The sequence below is a fragment of the Crinia signifera genome, chromosome 3 (genome assembly GCF_055691185.1).
Source record: "Crinia signifera chromosome 3, ASM5569118v1, whole genome shotgun sequence".
Lineage (NCBI taxonomy): Eukaryota > Metazoa > Chordata > Amphibia > Anura > Myobatrachidae > Crinia > Crinia signifera.
Window position 1 is genome coordinate 18,326,387 of NC_139219.1, and position 27,621 is coordinate 18,354,007.

The 27,621-nt window shown below is 47.7% G+C and overlaps 1 protein-coding gene across 9 annotated transcripts in view; it reads right to left on the bottom strand.

Moving 5' to 3' along the window:
• DNAH8 (dynein axonemal heavy chain 8) overlaps window positions 1-27,621 on the bottom strand; it is a 358,983-nt gene that overhangs the window by 244,623 nt on the left and 86,739 nt on the right. For all 9 annotated transcript variants that reach the window (XR_014471558.1, XR_014471559.1, XM_083175420.1 and 6 more), the window contains 4 exons: window positions 26,905-27,102; window positions 19,623-19,699; window positions 17,767-17,866; window positions 9,357-9,476 (listed from right to left, as the gene is read on the bottom strand). Coding sequence is in view for 7 of the 9 variants with exons in the window: in XM_083175420.1 (XP_083031546.1) it covers window positions 9,357-9,476; window positions 17,767-17,866; window positions 19,623-19,699; window positions 26,905-27,102 (495 nt within the window). In the remaining 2 variants the exon portion in view is untranslated. The remainder of the gene's footprint in view (window positions 1-9,356; window positions 9,477-17,766; window positions 17,867-19,622; window positions 19,700-26,904; window positions 27,103-27,621) is intronic.

The following is a 27,621-nucleotide window of genomic DNA, read 5'->3' on the forward strand; positions in this document are numbered from 1 at the left end:
CAACTAATAAACAATGTTAACATTTAAATAATGACAGTATGTCCGATTTATATGTGTGTTACACAGGTCTCAGTGATAACTCCTTCATGATCAGCGCTATGTCATATATAATAATCAGACCTGCATCAGGTGGGACAGAGAGCTTGTTTTAGAGATGGACAGAATTGCAGAGCTGAACGCAAGTGGCTTTGCAATTCCCTCCACCAGAATACACATGCAGCAGGAGGTGTCTATATGAAATATATGAAATCAACACCTCCTGAATTGCATTTGAAATCTGATGGAGACACCCATAGATGCTGCCTTGGATCACCATCGTCACCATTGGCTTTGTTTGGCCAGGCTGTGTAAGCTGAGACTTACTCAGCCTGGCCGGTCCTGGCAGCTTTCGAGGCCAGGAAATCTGTGTCCATCCATGCAGATCCTTGTCACCCCACAGTTCCCTAAACACTGCCCCCTGACATGCCCCCAGTCCTACAGGGAGGGGGTGATGCCCCCGATACCTATTTTAGCTGGTCACTGGCTTGTGCATGTAGTGAACCACTTCTCCACCACACTGTATCATTGATTTTGACAATGCTGCCCAATATAACAATTCTGGATACAAACTGAAGAACATATTAGGTCTAATGGGGTCTATACACCTGTGTGTTTATCGGTGCAATCCCCTGATCCCCTGATCATCGCCCGGGGGATCAAAGATATAAAACATAAAAATCCTGATTTCCCAATCCTGCAAGGATTTTAAAAACTGGACTTATTAACAAGCTTAATATCCCGCGATCCCCAGATGGATCGCTGATCATTGCTGCCCGCCGAACGGCACATCCGTTTGGAGCTCGACAGCGTAGATATATTTAGATATATTTCTTCCATTATCCCCGGACTGGGCAGAGGAGCTTGGTATCTTAGCGCGGATATTATAGAATTACCTTTGGGAGAAGGAAACTTCTCTTAACCCTTTAGAATGTAAGCTCTCCCCTCATGTGCATTCCTACTCTTACTTCTCATCTACTCCAGCTTTAATCCTGACCCCAAAGTGGGTCACGGCCATCTCAGCATGGGGTCGCGACTCCACATTGCTGCCCATCTAGCTGATGATTCAGTTGTGAGTCTAAAAGAGAGATTTATGTCTTACCTGTTAAATCTCTTTCCTCTGGGTACTCTGAGACACAGGGCTGACGCTGGGGTGTAGGAGTTGGAGCAGTACGGCACCAAATGGGTTAAACCTTTTGCATCCCGGTCATTCCAGGCTCCTCCCCCTCCTATGCCCCGCCTCCACCCTGAGGCCGCCAGTTTTAGTTAGCAAGCCTAAGGCAGGAGACCGGAAGGAAGGAAGGAAGGAAGAAAGAAAGAACGAAAGAAAGGAAGAAAGAGGAGAAGCACAGTCAAACAGCTCCAAAACATTGGAGACCAACATTCAAGTGCACACAACAAAAAAATAAACCATTCCATACCAAAAAATAAACAGCAAATGCCAAACTAAAGCAGGCGTGGCAGGGAGGGATCCCTGTGTCTCCTGAGTAACTGAAGAAAGAGATTTAACAGGTAAGACATAAATATCCCTTTATTCTTCGGCACTCAGGAGACAAAGGGCTGATGCTGGGATATCCTAAAGCAACACCCTAATGGTGGGGATACACCTGGCCTGCATTAAGCACACTCCACCCAAAGGCTGAGTCTTTGGAAGCAAAAGAGTCAAAATCATAACAACAGAATAAGGTATTAGCCAAAGGTCGCCGTTCTACAACTCTGCTGTGTTGTTGCACCACCCCTAACACCCACGGACCTAGTTGAATGAGCAAGGACCCCCTCAGGAATTGGGAGAGAGGAGTCCAGGACAGGTGTGCCTGCCGAATGACAGAATGAAGCTCGAGGGCTATGGTCTGCTTAGTCGCAGGCCAACCACGCTTGTGAAAACCGTACAGGACAAAAAGTGCCTCAGATGTCCTAATATTCCTGGTTCTTCAGACATAGATCCAAAGAGCACGGACCACATCCAGGGAAAATTGCTCAGCAGAGACCCATGAAAGGCCCGGGACCACAATTTCTTGGTGCACGTGGAACCTAGACACTACCTTAGGAAGATGATCTGGTTTGGTTCTGAGGACAGCCCTATCCAAGTGAATGATCAAAAATAGGGAATGGCAGGAGAGGGCCGACAGGTCTGAGACTCTTCGGGCCAAAGCAATGGCCAACAGAAAAATAGTCTTCAAAGTTAGCCACGGTAAGTCCACTGAACACAGAGGCTCAAAGGAAGGGACTGAAGATCCGAGTACCAGACCCTCCAGGGCAAGTCCGGAGCCACAAGAATCATCATGCCCCCTTCCGCCTTCAGCTTACAGATCACCCGAGGAAGCAGAGAAATTGGAGGGAATGTGTACATTAGAGCAAAGGGCCAAGTGACCGACAGGGCATCCACTATGCAAGCTCCCGGATTCCATACGGGACCCGTACAGAGTAACTTTGAAAATGTGGTAAGACGCCATCAAGTCCACCTTGGGCCTGCTCCACAGATGGACTTACAACTGGAATACCTCCGGGTGAAGAGCCCACTCGCCTGCATGAAGGGTCTGACGGCTCAAGAAAACCACCTCCTAATTGAGGATCACTGGGATGATTATCACTGAAATAGCAGGAATCATCTTCTCTGCCCACTGGAATATGCGGGAGGTCTCCGCCATTGCTGCCCGACGTGAAAGCCACCCTGGTGATTGATATAAGTGACTTTTCACGGATCTCAGATGAGGACACTACCTGTGTGATAATTTGACTATACCTGAGCAGAGGCGTGGAGTCTAACCGTGCCGGGGGATTTCTGCCAGTGACCCCTCCGAGCAGGATTTGGGCTTTTGCAGCACCCGGTATGTCGGTCCCGGCCTTCTGCCCAGGCTTCTCATACAGGTGATTGTTTACACTGGAAGGAGCAATAATCCTACAAAGTTTTAGCAGGTGCAGGTCACAGGTATAGCCGGGTCAGAAGCAATAAACAGATGGCTGGTTATACACAAGAATCAGGCAGGTTCAGTACCAAATATCAGGGAGCGTAGTGCAGACAAGGATTAAGCAGATTCAGGTCACAGGGATAGCCAGGTCGGAAACAGTAAATCAGAAGGCTGGATAAACACAGGAATAATGCTGAAATGGTGTGAATACCTGAGGCACCGGACACTGATTATACTGTGCAGCACTGGATGACGTCAGGTAAGAGCTTGGAATCAACAATCACTAAACAAAAGCTGAATTAGCAAACTGAGAGTGGATCTCCCCAGATACTGTGCAGATGGTGAATGCAGTCAGCTGTGTAAGTAGGTAACACTGGAGTTTGCAGGTTGAACTTGGTAAGCTTGTATTTACTATCTGCATGTCAGCAGGATGATTACTTGCAGGGAAGTACTTAGCTGGAGTACAGGGAATTACAGCAACTGCAATTCTGGGCCAGATAACAGAATATTTCACTTGCACATGGGAGACAATGAACAGCATGTAGCTTAAGGAAGTAACACTTTGCTTCTGGCACCAGTGGGAATTCTCACAGGGAGTATCACTCAGCTGCAGGCGTGTGATATGCTGCTGAGATCAGCTGACATAGGTGATGTCAGAGTATCAGGTATTCACACAATATAAACAAAGTGTGGCATGACTGCGGTCACATTATTGGACTGTACTTGTACCGGAAGACCCTAGAGCCAGTGTTCTGCCAAACAAAGAGCTCAAAAAAACACCCTCAACTCTAATATGTTGATGGGTAGTAGGACTTTCCTGAGGACTCCAAAGACCCTGAAAGGACCACTGAAGGCTGGCATCCATGCTCCATTCCTGAATCCAGAACGGTTGCCTCACCTTGAGGTTCCGAGATGTACCTCCGGAGAAAGGACAATCCGCTGTGACCGTAGTCTGGCATGAGATCCCACCACTTGCTCAGACTCTCCTTCTGCAAAGGACGGGAATGGAATTGGGCATACTCTGCCGACCCCAAGACCTTCATACAAGCATGCACACACAACCACCTGTGAGAAAGGAGATCTCGGACATGGGATTGCAGGATCCTGCGACACGCCTCAAGAAGAAATATATGCTGCCTGAGAGTGTCCAGTTGAGCCCCCAAATGTATCAAGGACTGCATGGGTACTTTGGAGGACTTGGGCCAGTTGATAATCCAGCCTTGAGTCTGTAACAACTGCACCACTGTAGACAGGTGTTCCTGAAGGACCTCCGCTGACTGGGCCATGATACCCTGTCTCCAAAGCCTACTCCTCATGACCGCCATGGCATTTGTGAACACACGGGGAGCAGTGGAGTCCAAATGGTAGTGCTCAAAACTGAAAGTGTAGTCCCTGATATTCCGGACAAATGGGCACATGTAAATAGGCATACAGGATGTCCAGGGAAGCCATGAAATCCCACGGTTCCAATGTGAGAACAATCGATCCCAGGGTTTCAATCCGAAACCTGTGGAATATGTAGGAATTTGTTTGAGGAGTTTTAAGTTGACTATGGGACGGTAATTGCCTTTGGACTCAAGAACAGGCTGGCAAAGTAACTGGTCCGCCGCTGTGGTGGGTGCACCAGCGTTATGACTGCAGGAAGAAAGGTCCTGGAGGGAAGCCTGTGAGGAAATCCGCACCAGTGACCCCGGGGGAGGAGCTAGCAGGGAGAGCTTCCTCCCCTGCTGACAGAGACCTCCAGAGAAATGGCCTCAGCACAGCACCAGTAAAGCGGCAGGGATCCGGTAATGTCGCCAGGGGCCCCACTACTGGCGCTGTGAGCCCGCCGCCCGCATCCCCGGTGGTCTAGCGGGGGAATGGTGTGGCAGCAGACAGCGCAGCCCGGTGGCCCCCTGCACTCGGAGCTGCAGAGCCGCTGGCGTCTCAACACGCAGAGAGAGAATGGCAGCTCCCTGAGCACAGGAACCCAACGTTACCTGCTGTCCATGGCGTCCAGCTGAGGTCCATCCAGTGCCCAGGGACCCGGCCGAGATCACTCGCCGATGTGTGGTGCCGCGGCCTCCAGCGCCGGGTGATGAAGCGGCAGTGCTGGTGCCTATTAGACAGCACTGCCACCTAGTGCAAAAACAAGATTAATAAATAGAATAAAAAAATAAACCAAAGCTAGGCTGCATAAAGCAGCCCCCCTTTATAAAAAGGTGCCCTGGCTCCTGCCAGCACCAACGTGAAACTAGTGGCCGCAGGGTGGAGGCGGAGGGGAGGACCCTGGACTGCCCAGGAGGCAAAAGGTTTAACCCATTTGGTGCCGGGCTGCTCCAACTCCTACATCCCAGCGTCAACCCTGTGTCTCCTGAGTGCCGAAAAATAAAAATCCTTTCAATTGTCTGTTACTTCACGCACCATTTTTTACCTCAACAATGCTGCCATGCATGCACGGTCTGATGACCACACACATGTAATAATTTTTATTGTCTGATGGGGTCCCAGACCAAATAAGTTTGAGAACCCATGACCAGTGGCATCTAGACCTTGGTTTCTGCTATCTTGATGCTTATTTCAGTGTTATGACTGCTGAAGCATCAATGTTTACATACCGTGTACTGCATTGTCCTACATTTCATGCAAAATAAGATTCGTAAATAGGGCAGATTTACTATTTTACTGATGAAATAGGCGGGCATATTCCACCATGTTCGTATACAGTATATGGCCGCTAAATACAAATATGAGTCAGCAGCCTGCCTATGAATACGCCTAAAATAGGTGTATTCTGTTTAGTTAATTTCTCCGATTGTCTTTTTCTATAAGTTGCAGATTTTCTTATTTTGATCATTTGTTTATGTATTTGTTAGGCACTGGGGAACTCTACCCTTATGCATCCCTATGTCTCTAGCCTCATGCCCCGTGCATTTCTCCAGCCTCATGTCTCACTTGTGCCTCTCCAGCCTGAAGATTCTGATTCTCCTGCTTCATGCCTAACCAGCCTCCTACTGATGTTCATCTGCCCTACCTAGGGCAGTTGGCCCAACCGACGAGGCATGGCAAAGCGTTAAACAACCTGGCTAGTGTGGGGTATGTCATTGCCGGGGAGTGTAATGCTTATGTTCATCTACCAGATGTCACTTTTGAAAGTCAACAATGTGCATGTGTGCGGTCTCCAATGAAATACAGTAATAAAGTCCTACTTTACCATTTTGTAAATACAGAATGCTATGTAGTCAGTCATTCTCAGCCCGCCACCGTGTTGTACAGTAATTATGCTATGTAGATGCTCATTCAAGCTCAGCATACATTTCCCCACCCAGGCTGACAATGTACTGGACTAAGCTCACTGTGGGAAGCTTTTGTTAGCTTCTCTTCCACCGAAATTAGGTTTTGTGACCACTTTACAATCTGCCCATTTGCGTCTTGCTACTGTGCACTGGAGCACACTATGAGGTCAACAAATGGTGTAGAGTCCATTATGGGCTGACAACAAAGCCAGGATTGGCAGGCCAACAGGATAATGAGAGTTGCTACATCTGTATATCCTGTTTATCTCCTGTCTCATGCCTTACTTGTGGACCTGCTAGTTTTATGCCCCCTGTATATCCAGCCTCATGCCCACTTTGTCTCTCCAACCTAATGCCACCCCTTATATCAGTCAGGGGTAAGCAGAATGTGCAGCAGGGATCCTGGCACTTAACCATCTGGACACTCTGGGCCTTATTCTGGTTGGTGCGGCCGGGCCGTACGCGTACGTTCCGGGGTTTTTCATGATCTGCGCATGCGTACAATCGCCAATGCGCAGGCGCGAACACTCCACAACGCTTACGGACGGGTCTCTCCGTGCGAAAAAACCTGTACGCGAGAGTACGGGCATTGGGGGCGGCATAGGGGCGTGTTGAGGGGAGCGGCCGAAATAATGAGGGAAAATGGGCGTAAATATGGGCATACACGGGGGTGTGCACCAAAAATGAACGGTGCTACTAGCGCACGATCGCCTAAAGCACCGTTCATTTCGGACACAAAACAGGCGGCCGCCAACCGCCACCTCAGACCACCCCTACAGATACCTCATGCCAGCGTGCGCCTGGGTTTGCTAATTTACGCTGATTACTACTCAAACACATACACCTGAATGTAATAAGCAATGCTGCAGTCTATTAAGTCAAAACCATGATTTCACTACCTGCAAGCCACACACAGCACTCAAACACATTGGAAGCTTATCTTTCTATACTTCTCTACATTTAAAGGTTTGTTTAATTTAAGGTAAGAATCTTTTTAAGACCTGCTTATATATGCTAAGGTAGGTATTTGTTAAACAGTTATACACATTCACTACGTGCTTTCATAGACTTTACACAGTAGCACACTCAATCTACACAAGTCGACATGTGTCAACGTGTTCACTCTAATACAAACATAGGTTTTGTATTTATGATACAATAACATAAACCACATCTAACACCTACAAAGGATGTTTCAGCAATGTTTTAAGCCCATGCCCACTATTTTGCACACAATCTTTGTATAGTACCCAAAATACAGAACTGTCTTTATTAAGGTAGACAATTGAGTTAATAGAAAACAATAATTGAATAACAATTAGAATAATTAATTAATTGTCAGAATTGTAGTTGAAAGGCAAGATTTGCAGGTCCATGTATGTAAAGGGTATGCCAGCGTGCACGGACGTACGCTCACTCTCACGAGCGGTGACATAAGCTGAGTTTTCTATTGAAAACAATAGGGACCCGTCCGTGCAAGCTGGCGTACGCTCAGATAGCCGCAAGAAGTCGGTGGGAAGACGGACGAGAGACGTCCGTAAACGGTGGCGTACGCTCTGTTGTACGCCAGTTGTCGGAGTGTAAGGGCTGGTCCGTCCGTGTACGTTGGCGTACGCTCAATTGTACGCCACTCCCTTCGACGTTGTTTCTGGCCGTACGTATGCGGCTGATTTGTGGATGGACTTAACCCCAACGGCCGCGTACGGAGAGCGTACGGTAATAGTGAACGTACGCACGTTTGGCCGCTCCGATCAGAATAACCTCCTCTGTCTCCTCCATCGGGGCTTGCATCCGGTGGGCTGAGTGCTCGGCGATGCTGTCCTCCACCTCCTCTACTGTCGCTGATCTCTCCCTCTCTCAGCTACTCCCTGTGTCTGGGCACCGCAGCTACTTCCTTTGTCAAGGCACCACCATGTGGTTGAATGAATAGCCTCCGAGCATATTTAGGTCCAGTAGCTGGGCGCCGCCATCTTTTTGGAGTCTAATGACTCCATTCCCGTCTCCGGTCCAGTCATCTGGTGAATCCTCCGGCTCCATTGTTCCATTCCCATGTCGGGTCCAGTCATCTGCTGAATCATCCGGTTCCATTGTTCATCCCCATCTCCGGTCCTGTCATCTGGTGCTTCCTACGGTCCCAACTCTTACGCTCACACTCCACCCAGTGTCAGTCATACTTTTTACCAGATTTCATTCCAATCTGACACTAGTCAGAATAGTATCCAGCGCATCATCTCTGAACTGCTCTATTCTACGGTACACCCATACACACAATGCAGTATCCGGTGACCCGTGTGGAGGGCCGCAATCTGCTCGTTGGACGCCACTAAGTCCAAACTGCCTTTAACTGATGGATATCTGCTGTCCTGTGGTCCCAGTTCACGAGGAAACATTATATAAGGCCTGGCAGTTTCCAGCCACCTCAGTCTGCTTCTGCACCGGGCCCAGGTCCAGTTCCACAAAGCCCATTGGCCGTGACAATATCCAAATCACGCTACCCCACTCTGTCTCTACAGCCTCATGCTACCTGTGTCTCTACTATCTGATGCCTCTCCTGCATCTCTCCAGTCTCATGCACCCTATGTCCCTTCATCTCATAGCACCCCATGTTTTTCTCCAGACCCAGATCCTCTATGCCTTCCACCCTGTGTCTATTTAGACTCATGCCCCATGTCTCTCTAATATTATGCTTTATTTGTACCTCTCCAGCCTCATGCCTTGCATTGATCTCCAGTCTCTTGCACACTGACTCTCCAACCTCATGCCACCCATATACATCCCCATATGTATCTTCAACCTCGTGCCACCCCACTGTGTCTCTCCAATCTCATGCATCCCCTGTATCTCCCGTGTATCCTGCACCTTATTTCCCTTTACTTCATACCATCCTCTGTGTATCTCCAACCTCATTCCACCCAGTACCATGTCCCCTATGCCTCTCCAGCTTCGAGTCACCCATGTCTATTGATCCTCATGCTTCCTGCATCTCTCCAGACTTATACTAATCTAGTCTGTCCCCTATTTTGAACCAGGCATTTTATAGCTGTTACATTCTGTATATCAAACTTATTATATGTCTTACAATACATGCAATTCAAAATAGACGTGTAGCTGTCTGCAGGAGGATATGTAATCTTACTTGTAGATATGTGACTGGCTCATTAATTTTTCTGAATAGATGCCTTGACCACAAGATCTTTCCTGCTATTGGCGGCTTGTTCCTGGCAATTGGTGGGTCCTCCTTGTGACTGTTGTAGAGCTAAAGAAAATGAAAGTCAATTAAAATAAAATGTTATCCTTTTGTGGTTTTTTGTTGACGTAACAGGATTTTTCTACTTTTTTCGTTAGATCTGTTTCTTGTAGTCAATTGGGAACTCTGGAACAATGTAATGTATAGTGGTGATGGGCACTCCAGGACTTTGAAAATAACTTTTTTTATTGTTTGCCTATAGCGTTTCGGGCTGTAGCCCATCTTTAAGCTGCAGGCCGTCTTTTTATGTCCTGAAGAAGAGCTACGGCCCGAAACGCCGTAGGCAGACAATAAAAAAAAAAAAGATATTTTTAAAGTCCTGGAGTGACGTCCCTTTTATCGATATCTATACCAGAGGAGCTTCCCCTGTTTGGACGGACACCAGGGCAAGTACCGCATATGGTTGCACAGCATTTCTGTTGTCATTATGATTTAAAAAGATAAAACACAGTTGTTTGACAATAAATGGCTTCACCCAACCACTAACCATGAGTGAAAGAAAAGTTTATGATTTATTAATCATATTCTCTGACAAATGGCCAAAAAAAATCCCAAATTCTGCTAGGGTATGTAAACTTATGAGCACAACTGTATATAAAATTTGAGTACTGAGCCTCATCATGTATCCTGTGATTTGTACTTTATATCTGATCTTGACCTTTTCCTGTTTGTTGATTTGAGCTTGTGCCTGTGACTATTGCTATATATGACCACCACTCCTGGTTCTGTATATCTGTATTTTTACATTGAGAGGTCAGTTAGGTCACAACCTGTGAGCTCTTGAAAGCTAAAACCATATAATCTTGTGATTATATGATTGGTCGTTGGGTACTTCTGACACCTCAGGCAAATTCCCTCCCTTAAATACCAATCAGCGAAGCTTTCTTCAAGGTCCATGGTAAACACAGGGCGCCCACCCTAAATTTAGCCCTGAGGTATTCCCATGAGTGGTATACTACACTGTGACCTTCCACGACCATAGTCATGTCTTTGTACTATAGAAGTGTGTATGAGTACTTGGGCATGTGTTCTATCTGTCCTCTTCCTTCTCCGCTTCTTGCTAACGGCTGGTTAACAAAACTGAGGAGCTGAGCATGGAGGCGGGTTATAGGGTAGAGGGACCAGGCATCCTGGGAAACTTTCAAAAACTTCGCTGATTGGTGCCACGGTCCTCTGGATCCGCCTACAACCCCGATGTCACCCTGTGGTTACCATGGACCAGAAGAAAGAGAGATAACCTAAGGTAGGTCTACCATAATTCTCGTTTTCTTCTTCGGGTTCCATGGTTCCCACAGGGTGATGTCATCGGGGATGTCTCAAAGCCATATTTAAGGGAGGGAATTTGCCTGAGGTGTCAGAAGTACCCAACGACCAAAGTAGGCATCCTGGGAGGCAAACGTGTCAAATGCATAGAACTTTATGAACGTATGGACAGACGACCACGTTGCAGCCTTGCACAGTTGTTTGGCAGACGCTCCACAGCGTGCTGCCCATGATGGGGTTACCGTTCTGGTGGAGTGTGCCTTTAATGACAAAGGAATGGGAAGATTAGCCTGCTGGTAGGCTTGATGAATTGTCATGCGAATCCAGCAAGCAAGCGTTTGCTTGTTCGCTGGCAAACCCTTTTTGTGGAATCCATAGAGTCTGATCTTCTGACCGAAGCACTACGGTCCAGATAAATGGTCAGAGCCCTGACCACATCCAGTCTACGTTCATCCACAGAGAGATCATCCGAGTTGAACGCTGGGACCACTATTTCCTGGTTGATGTGGAATTTGGAGACTACCTTGAGATGGCCTGGTCCGTAACACTGCCCTATCTGGGTGGAATAATAGGAACGGCATTCTGCAAGAGAGTGCCGACAAATCCGACACCCGTCTGGTGGATGCAATTGCCAAAAGAAACACTGTTTGGCAGTGAGCTACTTGTAATCCAATGTCTGTAGAGGATCGAAAGGAGGCTTAACCAGAGCCTGCAATACCAGGGACAAGTCCCAAGGTGTTGCAGAGGGAACATATGGCGGCTGAATAAGTATAACAACCTTGAGGAATGTACGTACATCTGGAAGAAATACTATTTTTCTTTGAAACCAAACTGACAATGCCGAAACATGCATGAAGCTAGTATTAAGCCAATGTCTAGGCCCCTTTAAAAGGAATGCCAGGATTCTGGCTACCCTAAAAACCTTAGGGTCGTACTTCCGAGATGTACACCATGAGAAATAAGTGTGCCAGACCCGGTAGTAAATTCTGGAAGACGCTGGTTTGTGTGCCTGAATCATAGTCCTGACAACCTTGGCAGAAAAACCCTTGTCTTTTAGTAAGGCAGTCTCAAGCGCCATGCCGTCAAAGACAGGCGCTGAAGGTCTGGGTGCAGACAAGGTCCATGACTCAGTAATTCTACCCGGAGGGGTATTTGGAATGGTAGCTGGAATGACATCTGTTGCAGTTCCACATACCAATGCCGGCATGGCCAGGCCGGTGCTATCAGAATGAGATCCCCGCCTTCCTGTTTGAAATGTCACAACATTCAGTTATTGTTTGTTTCTTACCTGGTTTGTGGCTTCTCCTGTCTGTTCAGCCTGCTCCATGCTGCAAGGATGTTCTGTGTGGCCTGAGCTTTGCTAATTACAGCACCTGGAGGAGTCCTTGCTGCTGACAAGCTCTGTATAGTGGAACTGTGCTGTGAGATCTGAGCTCAGCTAATTAGTAACACCTGGTAACTCTCTCCTGCAGGAGAGTTCAGTGTAAACTGAGCATGCTCAGCCCGTTGATTAGTTCACCTGTGAGTTCCCTGTGCTTCCTATAAAAGGCAGCTTCTGGCAGAAAGAAGCTGCCAGAGTATAGGTTCACACCAGCTCCAGCGTCCTTGTGCTTAGTATATTACCAGTTTCCTGATTACCATATTTGACCTCGGCTTGTTCTGTGACCATTCTCCTGCCTGCTCCCTGCGTACCGCATCCTGTGCCTTCCTGTGTATGACCCGGCCTGACTCTGACTAATCATTGCTGCATCCATTGGTACCGTTTCTGTCCACCTGTTACTGACCCGGCTTGACGACCACGCTCCATATTCCACAAGCTACCACCACTCATACGGGGAACCTGACCAGGGGGCCGCGACCGACGTGTCGGGTGCCGCAGAAGCCCATATCCCGCTTGGAGGGGTCACTGGCAGAAAACCCCCGGCACGGTTAGACACCGAGCCCCTGTGTCAGGTCTAGCCAATCTCCGAGTGGTAGTGCACCCCAAGTTTGTGACAGAATACTCTGGCCCAACTGGAATATGGATGCTGTTAGTGGCATGTCTCATAAAGAACTCCTGGAACACCTGCTGGTCCGGGTTGACAAGCAAGGACAGTACCAAGCTCTGATTATGCAAAGCTTGCAAACTCTGCAGCAGCAATTGGACCTCGCTCCACCCTCTCCAACACCAGTGATTTCTGATCCGGAGTCCATTAGGGTGCCTCGCCTGCTAATACAGCAGTTACAGGAGCTGCTGTCTAACGTCCTCACCCTTGTCACCAAACTGCTCGGCGAGTCTACTGTGGGCTTGGTGCCTGCAAGACCCTCAGATTCCACTCCGGGTACCCCATTGGCAAATACATCTGTGCCCTTTAAGGACAAGTATGTGAGTCGGCCTCGTCCCCAGTTGTCAGATGAGGAACGCCAGCGACGCAGGTCCTTAAATTTATGTTTTTATTGTGGAGGCCAGGACCATTTGATTGGGGATTGCTCCCTCCGAGAGGCCAGGAATAAGGTTATTGCTTCTGTGCCCACTCAGGAAGAGTTTCATGGCTATCACTGGGGTCCAAGAACTAAAATCTTTTTACCTAAAAGCAGTAAATTTTCGGTCAAGCCGCAAGAAGCGAACCCGAGTGTCAAGTTCCGAGAGGGGAGTCCGGGTGTCCAACCCCAAGAGGGGGTCCCATCAGTCCAATCCCAGAAGGGAGTCCTGTCCATTCAGCCCCAGGAGGGAGTTCATGGTCACAAGCCCCAGAAGGGGAGTCCGAGTATCAAACCCAAAGATGCGGTTCTGTACAGCCAGCCCCAGAAGGGGGTTCTGTTAGTCCAGCCCAAGGAGGGGCTTTCGAGTATTGTGCTCCAGGAGGAGCTTCCTAGTGTCCTGCCCAAGGAGGGGCTTCCGATTAATGTGCTCCAGGAGGAGCTTCCTAGTGTCTTGCCCAAGGAAGGGCTTCCTAGTGTCTTGCCCGAAGAGGGGCATCAAAGTGTTTCACCCCAAGTGGACTCTCACAGTGTCGAGTTCCGAGAGGGGTCTCAGAATGGCGAGCCCCAAGAAGGGGTACTGAGTCTTTTTCCTCAGAAGGGGTCTCGGAGGGTAATTTCCAAGGAGGGTTCTCAAATTCTCAAGCCACAGAACGGGGTTCAGAGTGTCGTGCACCAGGAGGGGTCTCAGACTGTCAGACTCCAAGCAGGGTCTCAGAGTACCGCACCCCAAACAGGGTCTCTGAGCATTGCGCCCCAGGAGGGCTTCCCGAGCACTGCACCCCAAGAGAGGTCTCTGAAAGTGGTACCCCAAAAAGGGCCTCTGAGTACACTACCCCAAGAGGAATCTCCGAGAGTTGCACCCCAAATGGATCCTCTGGTCGCCACACCCCAGGAAGGGTCTCTGAGTGTGGCTTCCCAGGTTAGGCCACTGAGCACTTTGCCTCAAGAAGGGGCTCTATATATCGCCCCAGAAGGGGGTTCCGAGTCCGTCGCCCCAGAAGGGGGTTCCGAGTCCGTCACCCCAAGTGGGGGTTCCGAGTCCGTCACCCCAAGTGGGGGTTCCGAGTCCGTCACCCCAAGTGGGGGTTCCGAGTCCGTCACCCCAAGTGGGGGTTCCGAGTCCGTCACCCCAAGTGGGGGTTCCGAGTTAATCACCCCAAGTGGGGGTTCCGAGTCCATCACCCCAAGTGGGGGTTCCGAGTCCGTCACCCCAAGTGGGGGTTCCGAGTCCGTCACCCCAAGTGGGGGTTCCGAGTTAATCACCCAAGAAGGGTGTCCCCAGTTAATCACCCCAAGTAGGGGTTCCAAGCCAATCACCCCAGATGGGGGTTCCGGGTCCTTCACTCCAGACGGGAGTTCCGAGTGTGTCACCCCTGGTGGGGGTTCCAAGTCTGTCACTCTCAATAGAGATCCATCTGCCCTTGCCGTCGGGCATGAGAACCCATCTGCCCTTGCCTTCGGGCATGAGGACCCATCTGCCCTTGCCTCCGGGCATGAGGACCTATGTGCCACGGCCTCCGTGCCTGTCTCCGTGGCCTCCGGGCCAGTTTCCGTGGCGTCCGGGCCTGCCTCCATGGTCTCCAGGTATGGTTCCTTGGCCTTTGGGCCTTCCTCCGTGGTCTCCGGGCCTGTCTCCGTGGCCTCCGGGCCTGTCTCCGTGGCCTCCGGGCCTGCCTCTATGGTCTCCAGGTATGGTTCCTTGGCCTTTGGGCCTTCCTCCGTGGTCTCTGGGCCTGTCTCCATTGCCTCCGTGGTCTCCGGGCCTGAGTCTATTACTTCCATGACCCCTGGGCCTAAACATGTCAGCCACAAAGAAAATTCTAGTGTGCCGATCCCTACTGTACCGGACATCCGAGAGGGTTCGCCTGCCATGCCCGGTGTTCGAGAGGTGTCCATTCCATTGGAGGTGGCTGTCTTATCTAGGGCTTTAGCCGAGCCTCAAGTTCAAGAGACATCCGTTGTGTCTAAGTTTCCACCAGGGTTGGCTGTGATACAGAAGCCAGCTGAGGAGTCATCTGAAGATATTTGTTTTGATGGGAACCTTGCCCATAACCAGGCTTTAGAGGATCACTACTTAGATGCCATGAATCATGATCCATCTTCCAGAGTCAATATGGCAAATATTGTAAAATTTATGATCTTATCCTTCCGGGGAGAAGCACTAAAATGGGTCAATCCACTTGTTGAAGCCAATGATCCTCGACTGCAAGATCTGATATCATTCTCCAGGGCTGTGATCGAGAAATTTGAATCTAAGACTCCTTCATCCTCCTTGGCTAAAAGTCTGCCTATGCCTCTTCAAAACCATGGGTCATCTAGACGGCATACCGAGAGTACTAGAGCTTCTGCAAACATTTTTTTTCCAAGATCTGAATCGAAGAACTCAATAGTTAGGGGCATCCGTGTCGGCTCTTTAGTACTTCATGGTCTCAAAGAATCATCCGCTAAAAAATCTTTGATTTGCACCCCAGAACTAGATTCCAACTCAGATTATGATTCTGAACACGATGCTGCTCCTTTTTTGGGTGGTCTAGTGTTGGCCAGAGCCCATTTTGAAGAGCCAGAGGTGTCACCAGCCTTGAAGGGATCTAAGTGTTCTTCTAAGAAAAAGAAGAAGCACCGCAGGCGACCTTGAAAGTATCCATGTGGGGTGTTCGGAGCCCACCCCTAGATGGGAGGGTAATGTCACAACATTCAGTTATTGTTTGTTTCTTACCTGGTTTGTGGCTTCTCCTGTCTGTTCAGCCTGCTTCATGCTGCAAGGAAGTTCTGTGTGGCCTGAGCTTTGCTAATTACAGCACCTGGAGGAGTCCTTGCTGCTGACAAGCTCTGTATAGTGGAACTGTGCTGTGAGATCTGAGCTCAGCTAATTAGTAACACCTGGTAACTCTCTCCTGCAGGAGAGTTCAGTGTAAACTGAGCATGCTCAGCCCGTTGATTAGTTCACCTGTGAGTTCCCTGTGCTTCCTATAAAAGGCAGCCTCTGGCAGAAAGAAGCTGCCAGAGTATAGGTTCACACCAGCTCCAGCGTCCTTGTGCTTAGTATATTACCAGTTTCCTGATTACCATATTTGACCTCGGCTTGTCCCTGACCATTCTCTTGCCTGATCCTCCGGTACCGTGTCCAGTGATTCCTGTGTATGACCTTGGCTTGTTCTGTGACCTGTTCTCCTGCCTGCTCCCTGCGTACCGCATCCTGTGCCTTCCTGTGTATGACCCGGCCTGACTCTGACTAATCATTGCTGCATCCATTGGTACCGTTTCTGTCCACCTGTTACTGACCCGGCTTGACGACCACGCTCCATATTCCACAAGCTACCACCACTCATACGGGGAACCTGACCAGGGGGGCGCGCCCGACGTGTCGGGTGCCGCAGAAGCCCATATCCCGCTTGGAGGGATCACTGGCAGAAAACCCCTGGCACGGTTAGACTCCGCGCCCCTGTGTCAGGTCTAGCCAATCCCCGAGTGGTAGTGCACCCCAAGTTTGTGACATTGAATTTCCTGAGTACTCTAGGGATCATGGATATTGGAGGAAAGACACATGGAAGATGATAATTCCATTGTACTGACAGAGCATCCGTGAAGCTGGCTTGAGGATCCCTGGACTTCGACCCAAACATTGACACTTTGTTGTTGTGCCTGGACGCTATAAGGTCTGCGTCCGGAAGGCCCCAACGGTCTACCAGAAGAGAAAATACCTCTGGGTAGAGTGACCACTCCACCCGGATTGATATCTTTGCGGCTTAGGAAGTCATGACTCCCAATTTAGTACACTTGGGATGAAGACCGCCGACAGAGCCAGAAGATGCTGTTCTGCCCAGGTCATGATCTTGGACACTTCCCGCAGAGCTGCTGCGCTGCATGTGCCCTCCTGGTGGTTTATGTATGCCACTGCAGTGGCATTGTCGGATCTGATTTGGATGGCCTTTCCTTGGAAGCTCCAGTACATTGATGGACAGTCGAGATACTGGGATGGTCCGTACGCCTTGCAAGGACCAGGATTCTACTACCGCCCCCCAGCCTCGAAGACTGGCGTCGGTAGTGAGGATCATCTATTCTGTGAACCAGAATGGACGACCCTGGCTTAGGTGATCTGTTTGAAGACACCAATGTCTAAGGTAATACCTGCTGAAAAAGACGGTGCTGCAGCTTCCTGCTGGCACCAAACAAAAACTGATGAGCTGAGCATGGAGGCGGGGTTATAGGGGAGAGGAACCAGGCATTCTGGGAAACTTTCAAAAGCTTTGCTGATTGGTGCCACGGTCCTCTGGAACCGCCTACCCCGATGTCACCCTGTGGGAACCATGGAACTCGAAGAAGAAAGCAGGGTAGCACATTAGAGTCTGTGACTCAATACTGCCAGCGCCAGCCCTAAATTTATAAATAAAATCAATCTTTCAGACCCACCGCATGACATGACATGATCTGCAACTTACAGTAAGTAACCAGACTTCAACATTTAAAATAAACCAAAGAATCATATATACATCTCGCATACGTATCACTACAAAGAGAAACATATTAGTACAGGTTACTGTAGATCAGCAAATATGTATTTGGCGCTACTGACATTTTTAGTTGTTTTAAGCACTTCAATGCAATGATGAAGAATCAGCCCAATGGTATTTGAGATCTCAGATTGTAGACATGGAATATTTAAATCCTGAAACCTGGAATGAATAATAAAAGACAGATGCCATTTCAGTGTATTTATTGGGGACAGAAAAGAGTGTCTTCTGCTGGTGCACCAAGAAAGAAATTAGACTAATAAAACATGACTTTTAATGACTTTGTTTAAAATAGTTGTGAAATAAAACCAACCAAACAAACAAACATGTGACAACATATAGGGCGGTATTTAATGTGAATACCGGCGAGGTGCAGCGAATCCTGTTTAGGATTCGCTGCACATTCGCCACGTTCCGGAGCCTCGCCGGCTCCGGTATTCAACGAGTCAGGGGCTCGCTGCCCCTGAGCCTGAGGACGGTTGCAGGCAGGGAGATGGAAGTCTCTCTGCCTGCCCCGGAGCGTATGTGGGGGGGAGGTGGGCTCCCCGGGTGCCAGGCAGCACAGGCTGCCCCCCGGGGGTGCCAGCAGGGGACCGGGTATATTCACTACTCCCGATCGTGCATATGTAACGATCGGGTGAAGTGAATATATGAATATCTAATGAGCGGCTCGGCTCCGGCCCCCTGCTGGCTGCTGTGTAAAAAAAAAATATATATACATTTTTTTAAATTAAATATATATTCATGTGCTTACAGCACATGAATAAAAATAGCATGCCCCTCCTCAGAATAAAATTCCTGATTTGTTGACACCAAATGTAAAAAACAAAACACTTTATTTTAAAAGTTCACATTCCACTTCACCATAAAAAGATAGCAATTGCTACTCGGTGAATCATGGCGAAAAAAACCTTCAAATGTATTCGCCATCTGGTCATTGAATAGGGTGATTCACCGTTTTAGTCACAAATTCGCCAAACAGCACAAATTTGCCATAAAAACATGGCGAATCAGGCTCATTGAATACCGCCCATAGTGTTTAAAAAGGATGAACTCCTCACCTGGTCCGCTGGTGGGCAGGTGTGCCGGCTGGTCCGCTGATGGGCGGGCGGGCTGGTCCACTGCTGGGCGGGTGGGCGGGCTGGTCCGGGGACAGGACGGAGGCAGGCAGCCTGTGCGGCCTGCGCAGCGTGACCTGAGCGTCGTCACACTGCGCAGAGCCGCACTGCCCGGGACGGGAGAAGCCGGGCAGCTGCTGAGCACCCGATCAGATGGCCACCCTACCTACAATGGAACTGTATTGATAAAGATTGACCGCAGCATACTGAAGCGCAGAATCCTGACACCTGAGTGATTAGTATGCTAAACGCCCCCGCAGCCTAAACCTAACCACACCCCCGTAATGCCTAACCCTAACCATCACCCTCTTGCACTCTCACCCTAACTCCTTACTTTTCGGATGCCAACAATCAGGATTGTTTTGGAGTTCCGGAGCTGGTCTTCTTACCAGTGTTTTGATTCTGGCATCTGAATCCCAAACACTGGATGCTGACCTGATCCCCTATGTTCTCAAAGTACGCTGGGAGAAAGGACAAGTGGAGTTGTGGGTTACGGTTAGGCTGCAGAAGGGGTGGTGGATTAGGGGTAGGATGAAATGATGTTGATATATTGACCATCGGAATCCCGACTGTTGGGCCATCATACCACACCACCTGTATTAAAGGGTTTATCCAAGTGTAAGTATGGGGGGGGGAGGTAATATAGGAACACCCTAATGTAGGCTCTGTGCTGATGCTGAGACGGAGCATATAGGTGTGAGTGGTTTCACCTTCCCTGCACTCCCGTCCCCATAAAGAGCTTTCATTTTCATAACCTGAGTAAAAGTTAAATGACTATAGGTACATTGAATATAGTATACCTTTGAAGAAGTTGGACTGCTTGCTGCGGGAACAGTGATTTATGAAAGCAGTTACTCATAAACACCTGGACCTCTGTCTAAAGAAAAATAATTTGGTAAGAATATTTACTATAACACATTTACTATAACACATTATTAAATTAGTAATGATGGTGTGGGTACTGTCCAGGGGGAGGGTACAGCTCTGGCATTGGCTTAATTTTACTGGTCTGCAGTATATTGATGGACAGTCGAGATACTGGGATGGTCCCTGAAGCGGAGACGGGCAGGGACACGCAGCGTCCCCGCCTAAAGACTGAGACGCACGCGCATCCCAGTTCAGTGTAGCCCCTGCCGCCGGAGATCGCCAGCGGAGAGGGTCTGCCGATTCCCGGCCAAGGATGGCAGGGGCTCCATCTGTATGTCTTATAAAAGAGTTGTCTACCTCACCAGCAGGGGTGTGGTACATTAAGGATCACCTGCAAAAAAGTTTAACCTTCTGCCATTAAAGTTAGTCACATTTTCAAAAGGGCATATATTTAAACGTTTAAGGAACCCAGTTGCTAACCAGTGTCACCAATGGTTTGAATAAGAAGAAGGCATGATAATTTGCTGCATTTCTCTGTATTTGCACCAATCAGCACAAGCACGTCACACAGGAGTTCTTATATTCAAAACAGTCTGTATAACAGAGCTCAAAAACAATTTTGCTTTAACCCCTTCCTGACAGAGCTAGTTTTTGCGTTCCTGACAGAGCCATTTTTTTCAAATCTGACATGTCTCACTTAAGTGGGGATAACTTTTTTTTGCTTTTACTTATCCCAGTGATTTTGAGATTGTTTTCTCGTGACACATTGTACTTCAAGTTAGTGGTAAATTTTCGTCGATACAGTCTGTGTTTTTTTGTGAAAAATACCAAAATGTCGGAAAAAAATGGAAAATTTTGCGATTTGCAAAATGTTAAATTTTCTGCTTGTGAGACAAATAATCTTACCACTCAAAATAGTGAATAACTAACATAGACCATATGTCTACTTTATGTTGACATCATTATTTCAACTTCCTTTTAATTTTTTGGGACACTAGGAGGCTTACAATATGAATAGCAAATTCTCAAATTTTCAAGAAAATTTCAAACACTGATTTTTTTAGGGACCAGTTCAGTTCTGATGTGACTTTGAGGGACTTGTATGTGAGACACCCCCATAAATGATGCCATTTCAAAAACTGCACCCCTCACAGTATTCAAAACAGCATTTTGGAAGTTTGTTAACCCTTTAGGTGTTTCACAGGAATTAAAACAAAGTGTAGGTGAAATTTCAAAATTTCTTTTTTTTTGCAGAGTTTCAATTTTAATACATTTTTCTAACGAATACAGTAGATTTTACTAGAGAAATGTGACTAAAAATTGATTCCCCCAATTCTTTTGTTTTCATAAATATCCTATATGTGGCCCTAATGTGCACGGTGACCAAACCACAGGCTTCATAATAGAAGGAGCACCTACTTGATTTTGGAGCCTCCTTTTTATGAGATTATTTTTTAGGCACCATGTAGGTTTCTAGGCACCATAAGATGCTAAAAGTTAGGAACCCCCCCACAAGTGACCCCATTTTGCAAACTACACCCCTCAGGGAATTCATCTAGGGGTATAGTGTACATTTCAAACCCCCAGGGGTTTCACCAATTTTGATACAACTGGGCTGTGAAAATGAAAAAAATTAATTTTTCATTTTCACAGCTCAGTTGTATCAAAATTGGTTAAACCCCTGGGGGTTTGAAATGTACACTATACCCCCTGATGAATTCCCTGAAGGGTGTAGTTTGCAAAATGGGGTCACTTGTGGGGGGGTTCCACTGTATAGGTGCTTCAGGGGTCATTCAACCAGAATCTGTGCTGCAAAATCCAAAAATCACTCCTTCCCTTCTGAGTCCTGCCATGCACCCAACTGGTATTTTTTGGTCACATGTGAGGCATTGCCGTACTCGGGAGAAATTGGGGCACAGATTTTGGGGTGCTTTTTCTCCTTCATTCCTTGTGAAAATGAAAAATTTTGAGCCAGATCTGCATTTTTGTGTAAAAAATGTAATTTTTCATTTGCACAGCCCAGTTGTATCAAAATTGGTGAAACCCCTGGGGGTTTGAAATGTACACTATACCCCTAGATAAATTCCCTGAGGGGTGTAGTTTGCAAAATGGGGTGACTTGTGGGGGGGTTCCACTGTATTGGTGCTTCGGGGGTCTTGCTAATGCGACATAGCACCCACCATTCATTCCACCAGAATCTGTGCTGCAAAATCCAAATATCGCTCCTTCCCTGCTGAGTCCTGCCATGCACCCAAATGGTATTTTTTGGTCACATGTGAGGCATTGCCGTACTCGGGAGAAATTGGGGCACAGATTTTGGGGTGCTTTGTCTCCTTCATTCCTTGTGAAAATGAAAAATTTTGAGCCAGAACTGCATTTTTGTGTAAAAAAATGTAATTTTTCATTTTCACAGCCCAGTTGTACCACAATTGGTGAAACCCCTGGGGGTTTTAAATGTACGCTATACCCCTAGATGAATTCCCTGAGGGGTGTAGTTTGCAAAATGGGGTCACTTGTGGGGGGGTTCCACTGTATTGGTGCTTCGGGGGTCTTGCTAAAGCGACATAGCACCCACCAAAATTCCACCAGAATCTGAGCTGCAAAATCCAAATATCACTCCTTCCCTTCTGAGTCCTGCCATTTTTTGGTCACACATGAAGCATTGCCGTACTCGGGAGAAATTGGGGCACAGATTTTGGGGTGCTTTTTCTCCTTCGTACCTTATGAAAATGAAAAATTTGGAGCCAGAACTGCATTTTTGTGTAAAAAAATGTAATTTTTCATTTTCACTGCCCAGTTGTATCAAAGTTGGTGAAACCCCTGGGGGTTTGAAATGTACACTATACCCCCTGATGAATTCCCTGAAGGGTGTAGTTTGCAAAATGGGGTCCCTTGTGGGGGGGTTCCACTGTATAGGTGCTTCAGGGGTCATTCAACCAGAATCTGTGCTGCAAAATCCAAAAATCACTCCTTCCCTTCTGAGTCCTGCCATGCACCCAACTGGTATTTTTTGGTCACATGTGAGGCATTGCCGTACTCGGGAGAAATTGGGGCACAGATTTTGGGGTGCTTTGTCTCCTTCATTCCTTGTGAAAATGAAAAATTTTGAGCCAGATCTGCATTTTTGTGTAAAAAAATTTAATTTTTTACACAAAAATGCAGTTCTGGCTCAAAATTTTTAATTTTCACAAGGAATGAAGGAGACAAACCACCCCAAAATCTGTGCCCCAATTTCTCCCGGGTACGGCAATGCCTCACATGTGACCAAAAAATACCAGTTGGGTGCATGGCAGGACTCAGAAGGGAAGGAGTGATTTTTGGTGGTGGAATGAATGGCGGGTGCTATGTCGCATTAGCAAGACCCCCGAAGCACCAATACAGTGGAACCCCCCCACAAGTGACCCCATTTTGGTCACCAGCTTTGGGAGGGGGGCTGGCGCTGCGGCTGGCGGGGGGGTGGGAGGGGTGCTGGCGCTGCGGCAGCCGGGTGGGTGGGAGGGAGGGGGGCTGCCGGGTGGGAGGGGGGGGGGGGCTGGCGATCGTTGGTGATCGGTGCGGTATACGCACACACACACACACACACACACACACACATATATATATATATATATGTGTGTATATATATATATATACATATATATACATATATATACACACACATATATATATATATATATATGTGTGTGTATATATATATATATATATATATACACATTTGCACATTATTTTTTATTTTATTTTTAACTTTTCCAGCAGCAGCATGATGCTGCTGCTGCTGCTGCGGGGGGGAGGGGGGAGGAGGGGAGCGCAGCGTGCGCTCCGCACGTAGCGGTGGAGCCGGGGGAGCTGCTGCTGCTGCCGGGTGAGTGCCCGGCGGGTGGGAGGGGGGTGCTGCCGCTCGGTGGTGATCGGTGCTGCACCGATCACCACCGTTTTCTGTGTTACCGAGCGGCTTAGCCGCCGGTAACACAGGAAACGCTGTGATTGACTGTTCAGATTTGAACAGCCAATCACAGCGATCGCCGACCGGGGGGGGCACCCCTGCCCCCCCTGGGCGACGAGGGGGGATGTCTGCTGTCAGGGACAGCAGACATCTCCTAACTGTCACCGCGTCTATAGACGCAGTGACAGTTAGAAGCCATGACGTACATGTACGTCAAATGTCGGGAAGTACTTCCCGACCATGACGTACATGTACGTCAAATGTCGGGAAGGGGTTAAACCTTTGAGTGCCAACATCTGTCAGAGAGGTGCAAAATATCCACTAAAAATGCCAGCATCACTCACATTTGTTATATAGATTTAAAAAAAAAATGTTTTGTAAAAAAAAAAAGTATTTCCTATATAAGGTGGTCATTATGATGAATACAAATGCTTGCTTGGCAATTTTCACACCTATTTTTACAAATTCACTTGGCACTCAGAGGGTTATGGATGGCAGATTAACCTGGAGTCCAAAAAGAACCTTAAGAGAGGAGGTAGTAACTCTGACAGAAAGACATTGAAGTAGCCTTTACTAGGAGATCAGAATACCAGTCTCTCCTACTATAATTAATAGCCAGAAAACGACCATCAGGTAAAAATAGTTGTATGTCACGATCCTCCACAGTGGCATCCGGTGCGGGGAGTGAGATTCCTGGCTGGGCCTCAATTCTGCCTTCCGACGCCGGTCAATGCAGGATGTGCGTGCGTCTCCCGCACACCACTGTACTCTGCTGCTGCAGACACAGCCAGGGAGGGTCGCTGACTGGCAGCATCCAGCTTCCTGCTCTCTCTGTGGCCATCTTGGATATAGGCAGCAGATCGTCTGACTCAATTAAAGACCTTTTCTGTCAATCTGAAGTCTTTGCACCAGTCAAAACTAGGGTGCAAGTATAAAGGTCAGGGCTCCTGAGCAGGAAGTTGCCTGAACATCGCTTTCTTCTACGTATCTGGCTCCAGACATTCTGTCCTGACTGTTTGTATGTTCCTGCTCAATAGCCTCACTGGGTCCAGTCCAGTTACAGAACAAGCTTTACCTCACTGGGTCCAGCCCAGATACAGGACCAAGCTTTGCCTCACTGGGTCCAGCCCAGCTACAGAACCAAACTTTGCCTAACTGGGTCCAGCCCAGCTACAGAACCAAGCTTTGCCTAACTGGGTCCAGCCCAGCTACAGAACAAGCTTTGCCTCACTGGGTCGAGCCCAGCTAGAGAACCAAGCTTTGCATCACTGGGTCCAGCCCAGCTACAGAACAAGCTTTGCCTCACTGGGTCCAGCCCAGCTACAGAACTAGCTTTGCCTCACTGAGCTCAGCATAGCTAAAGATGTAGCTTCTCCGATCCAGCACTCTCAGTATAATCTGGGTCTAGCTTTACCACAGCATCATCAGCTGCTACTCATTACTCCATTGACGCATGAGGAAGACTAATATTTGTCCACCCAGATTCCAACACTCCACTACAGTCTTATGACTAACATCAGTCTTCCAGCGAGTCCGGTATCTACTCCCATGACACCTTTAAATGCTCGTTTTCTCCTTGCAAAATATTAGTGCAGCTAATTGGACATCCCCCATAGAACTAAAATGGCATATGCTGCTCTGAAAGTATTAAATAAATTAATGAAAAATCATTAACTAAATGTCTCTGTAAATAATTATTGCAAATTGTTTTTATCGACTTGTCACATGACAGAGACCCACTTTACCAGTATAATCCAGCTATATTCATTGGGGTACCATTATTATTATTACATTTTATTTACAAGGTGTCACAAGTGGTTGGCAGCGGCATACATATGGCACATAACAGAATACAGGGTACACAGAACTTATTACAGTAACTGTAAAACCATAACAAAGCACAGACAACAAATAGCAGCACAAGTTTCTGTACACAATACAGCTGAGATGTAGGGAAGTAAAGGAGTTGTCTATATGCTGCCAGGGGCAGGATGTCTTTGGTAGAGATGAATGAACACATGTAAGAAGAGATATGGAGATGGGTGACACCTTTGTCCATTTTGTTACCGGAGCAAAAGTGATGACTGCTATACTGAACTCTAAAGGACAATACTGGACCAAATCTGAACACTGTAACTTCGATAAAACATAATTGTTTGCAAGGTGCCCCATAAGGACTACAGATGGAGCGCATGTTATCCTTGTAGGAGCTGGCGGTCAGATCACCAACCGCCAGCCCCCGACTGCCACCCAAAGGGGATGTGCGTGCACGAGACGCATGCGCATACCCTTCTAATGGAGCTTCCCCCGGGTCCCTGCCGCTTCATCACCAGTCCCCCATGCGGTCCCCCACCTCACTGATCCCCCACTAACCCTGCCCATCTCCCTGAAGCGGAGACAGGCAGGGTTTGCGTCCCCCGCTGCACGGTAACTGGGATACACGTGCGTGTGGGACCAGTCAGATGGAGCACCAGCTCACCAGAGGGGGCAATCTGGCGAGCCCCGGCGCTGGCTGAGAGGCGCTCCATCTGTATTTTGTAGCCTGTTGAAATCACATTTATCAGCCAAGCCTCGATGGTTATGGAAACTATGGATAGTTTGGAAAACACAGCAGATAGGAACACAACTTACTGCAGTGATTTCTACACTGTGTACCGTGTTTAAAACGAGCCATGGTTTGGTCAGTCCAGGCCAAATTATTCATGGCCTATGTAATAGGCAAAACCAATGCTGGTGGCTGGAGATCACAAATATGTGGAAAGGCAGAAGGGTAACCCTTTCCAACACTGTATAACTGATCCTAAGGATAACAGGTGAGGACAATTTCATTAAATATTGTTTTCTGACATTTCTAAAACACAAGTTTTGGACTAGGGCACTGTGATTCAAGAATATTTGAGTAACACTGTCAATAGGCAGTTTTAGGTGGGAGGACAGCCCAGCATGCTGAAGTTTTGTTGCTTTATTTTGCATCTGGAATTTGAACTAAGCATGCAGGCTTGCCTCTGGCTCATCTCCTCTAGTAGAGGTAGATGGACATGACTTAGCACCTTTTTTACCTATTGGACGAAAGTAGAGTCCATAAAAATGGAGCTGAAGATGGCAGAAAGGATAGTTTACCCCAGTAAAATGCAAAAATAACATTTGGCTAATTTTGGACCAGTTTAAATTTACTGACATCTTCAGCTCTTTAGTCAAAAGATTTGCCTGGATTCATACAAACCTGTGTGTGACACATGTAGTGAAAAATACACAGAACAGAAGCCGCTTACCTCTAGAACATTTATTTTTGTCATGAATTCTGAAAAATGGATGTCAAATTCAGATTTCCTTGGGTCAAGAATATCGTAAGTCCACTTTTTAATACTCTCGGATATAGTTTGAAACTTTATATCCAGGACATGAGTTCCATTAATTGGAGACTTGCTTAAAGCTGAGTAACTCTGGACCACAGATAGAATTTCTGAAATCTTTAACAATATGAAATTAATTCTGGTAGCATCTAAACAGAACGTCCACGTCTATGTAATATTAGTCCTCAAAAGCTGACATAGTCTCACATAATACAATATATTTTTCCTGGCAGCTAATGCAGCCTACTCATTCTGGAGAGAGAATGGGATAAGGTGCAATCATCTGTCCGTTCACGCTGCAATAGACAGAGGGGTAAATGTACTAAAGTGGAACAGATCGTGCCGCTGTAGTTCTTCCTGATCTACCTCTCTCAACTCAACTAAGAAAACTAAGGGCATTAATTCTGATTAATTCGAGACAAGGCGATTTTAGCCCCGTTACAATGTTTGGGGGTCTGCACATGCGGGCATTTGGATGGTGTTTCAGGCGCTCGGTAAGCTGTGATGTTCGCAGCTTATCGAGCCAAACTGAATTGGGCCTTAAGTTCTTACATAGGGTAGAAGTGGTATCAGTATATAGATGAAACACCTCTCAGCAAGCGCTGGGAATCACCAGATTCCCTTAGCTGGCAATCG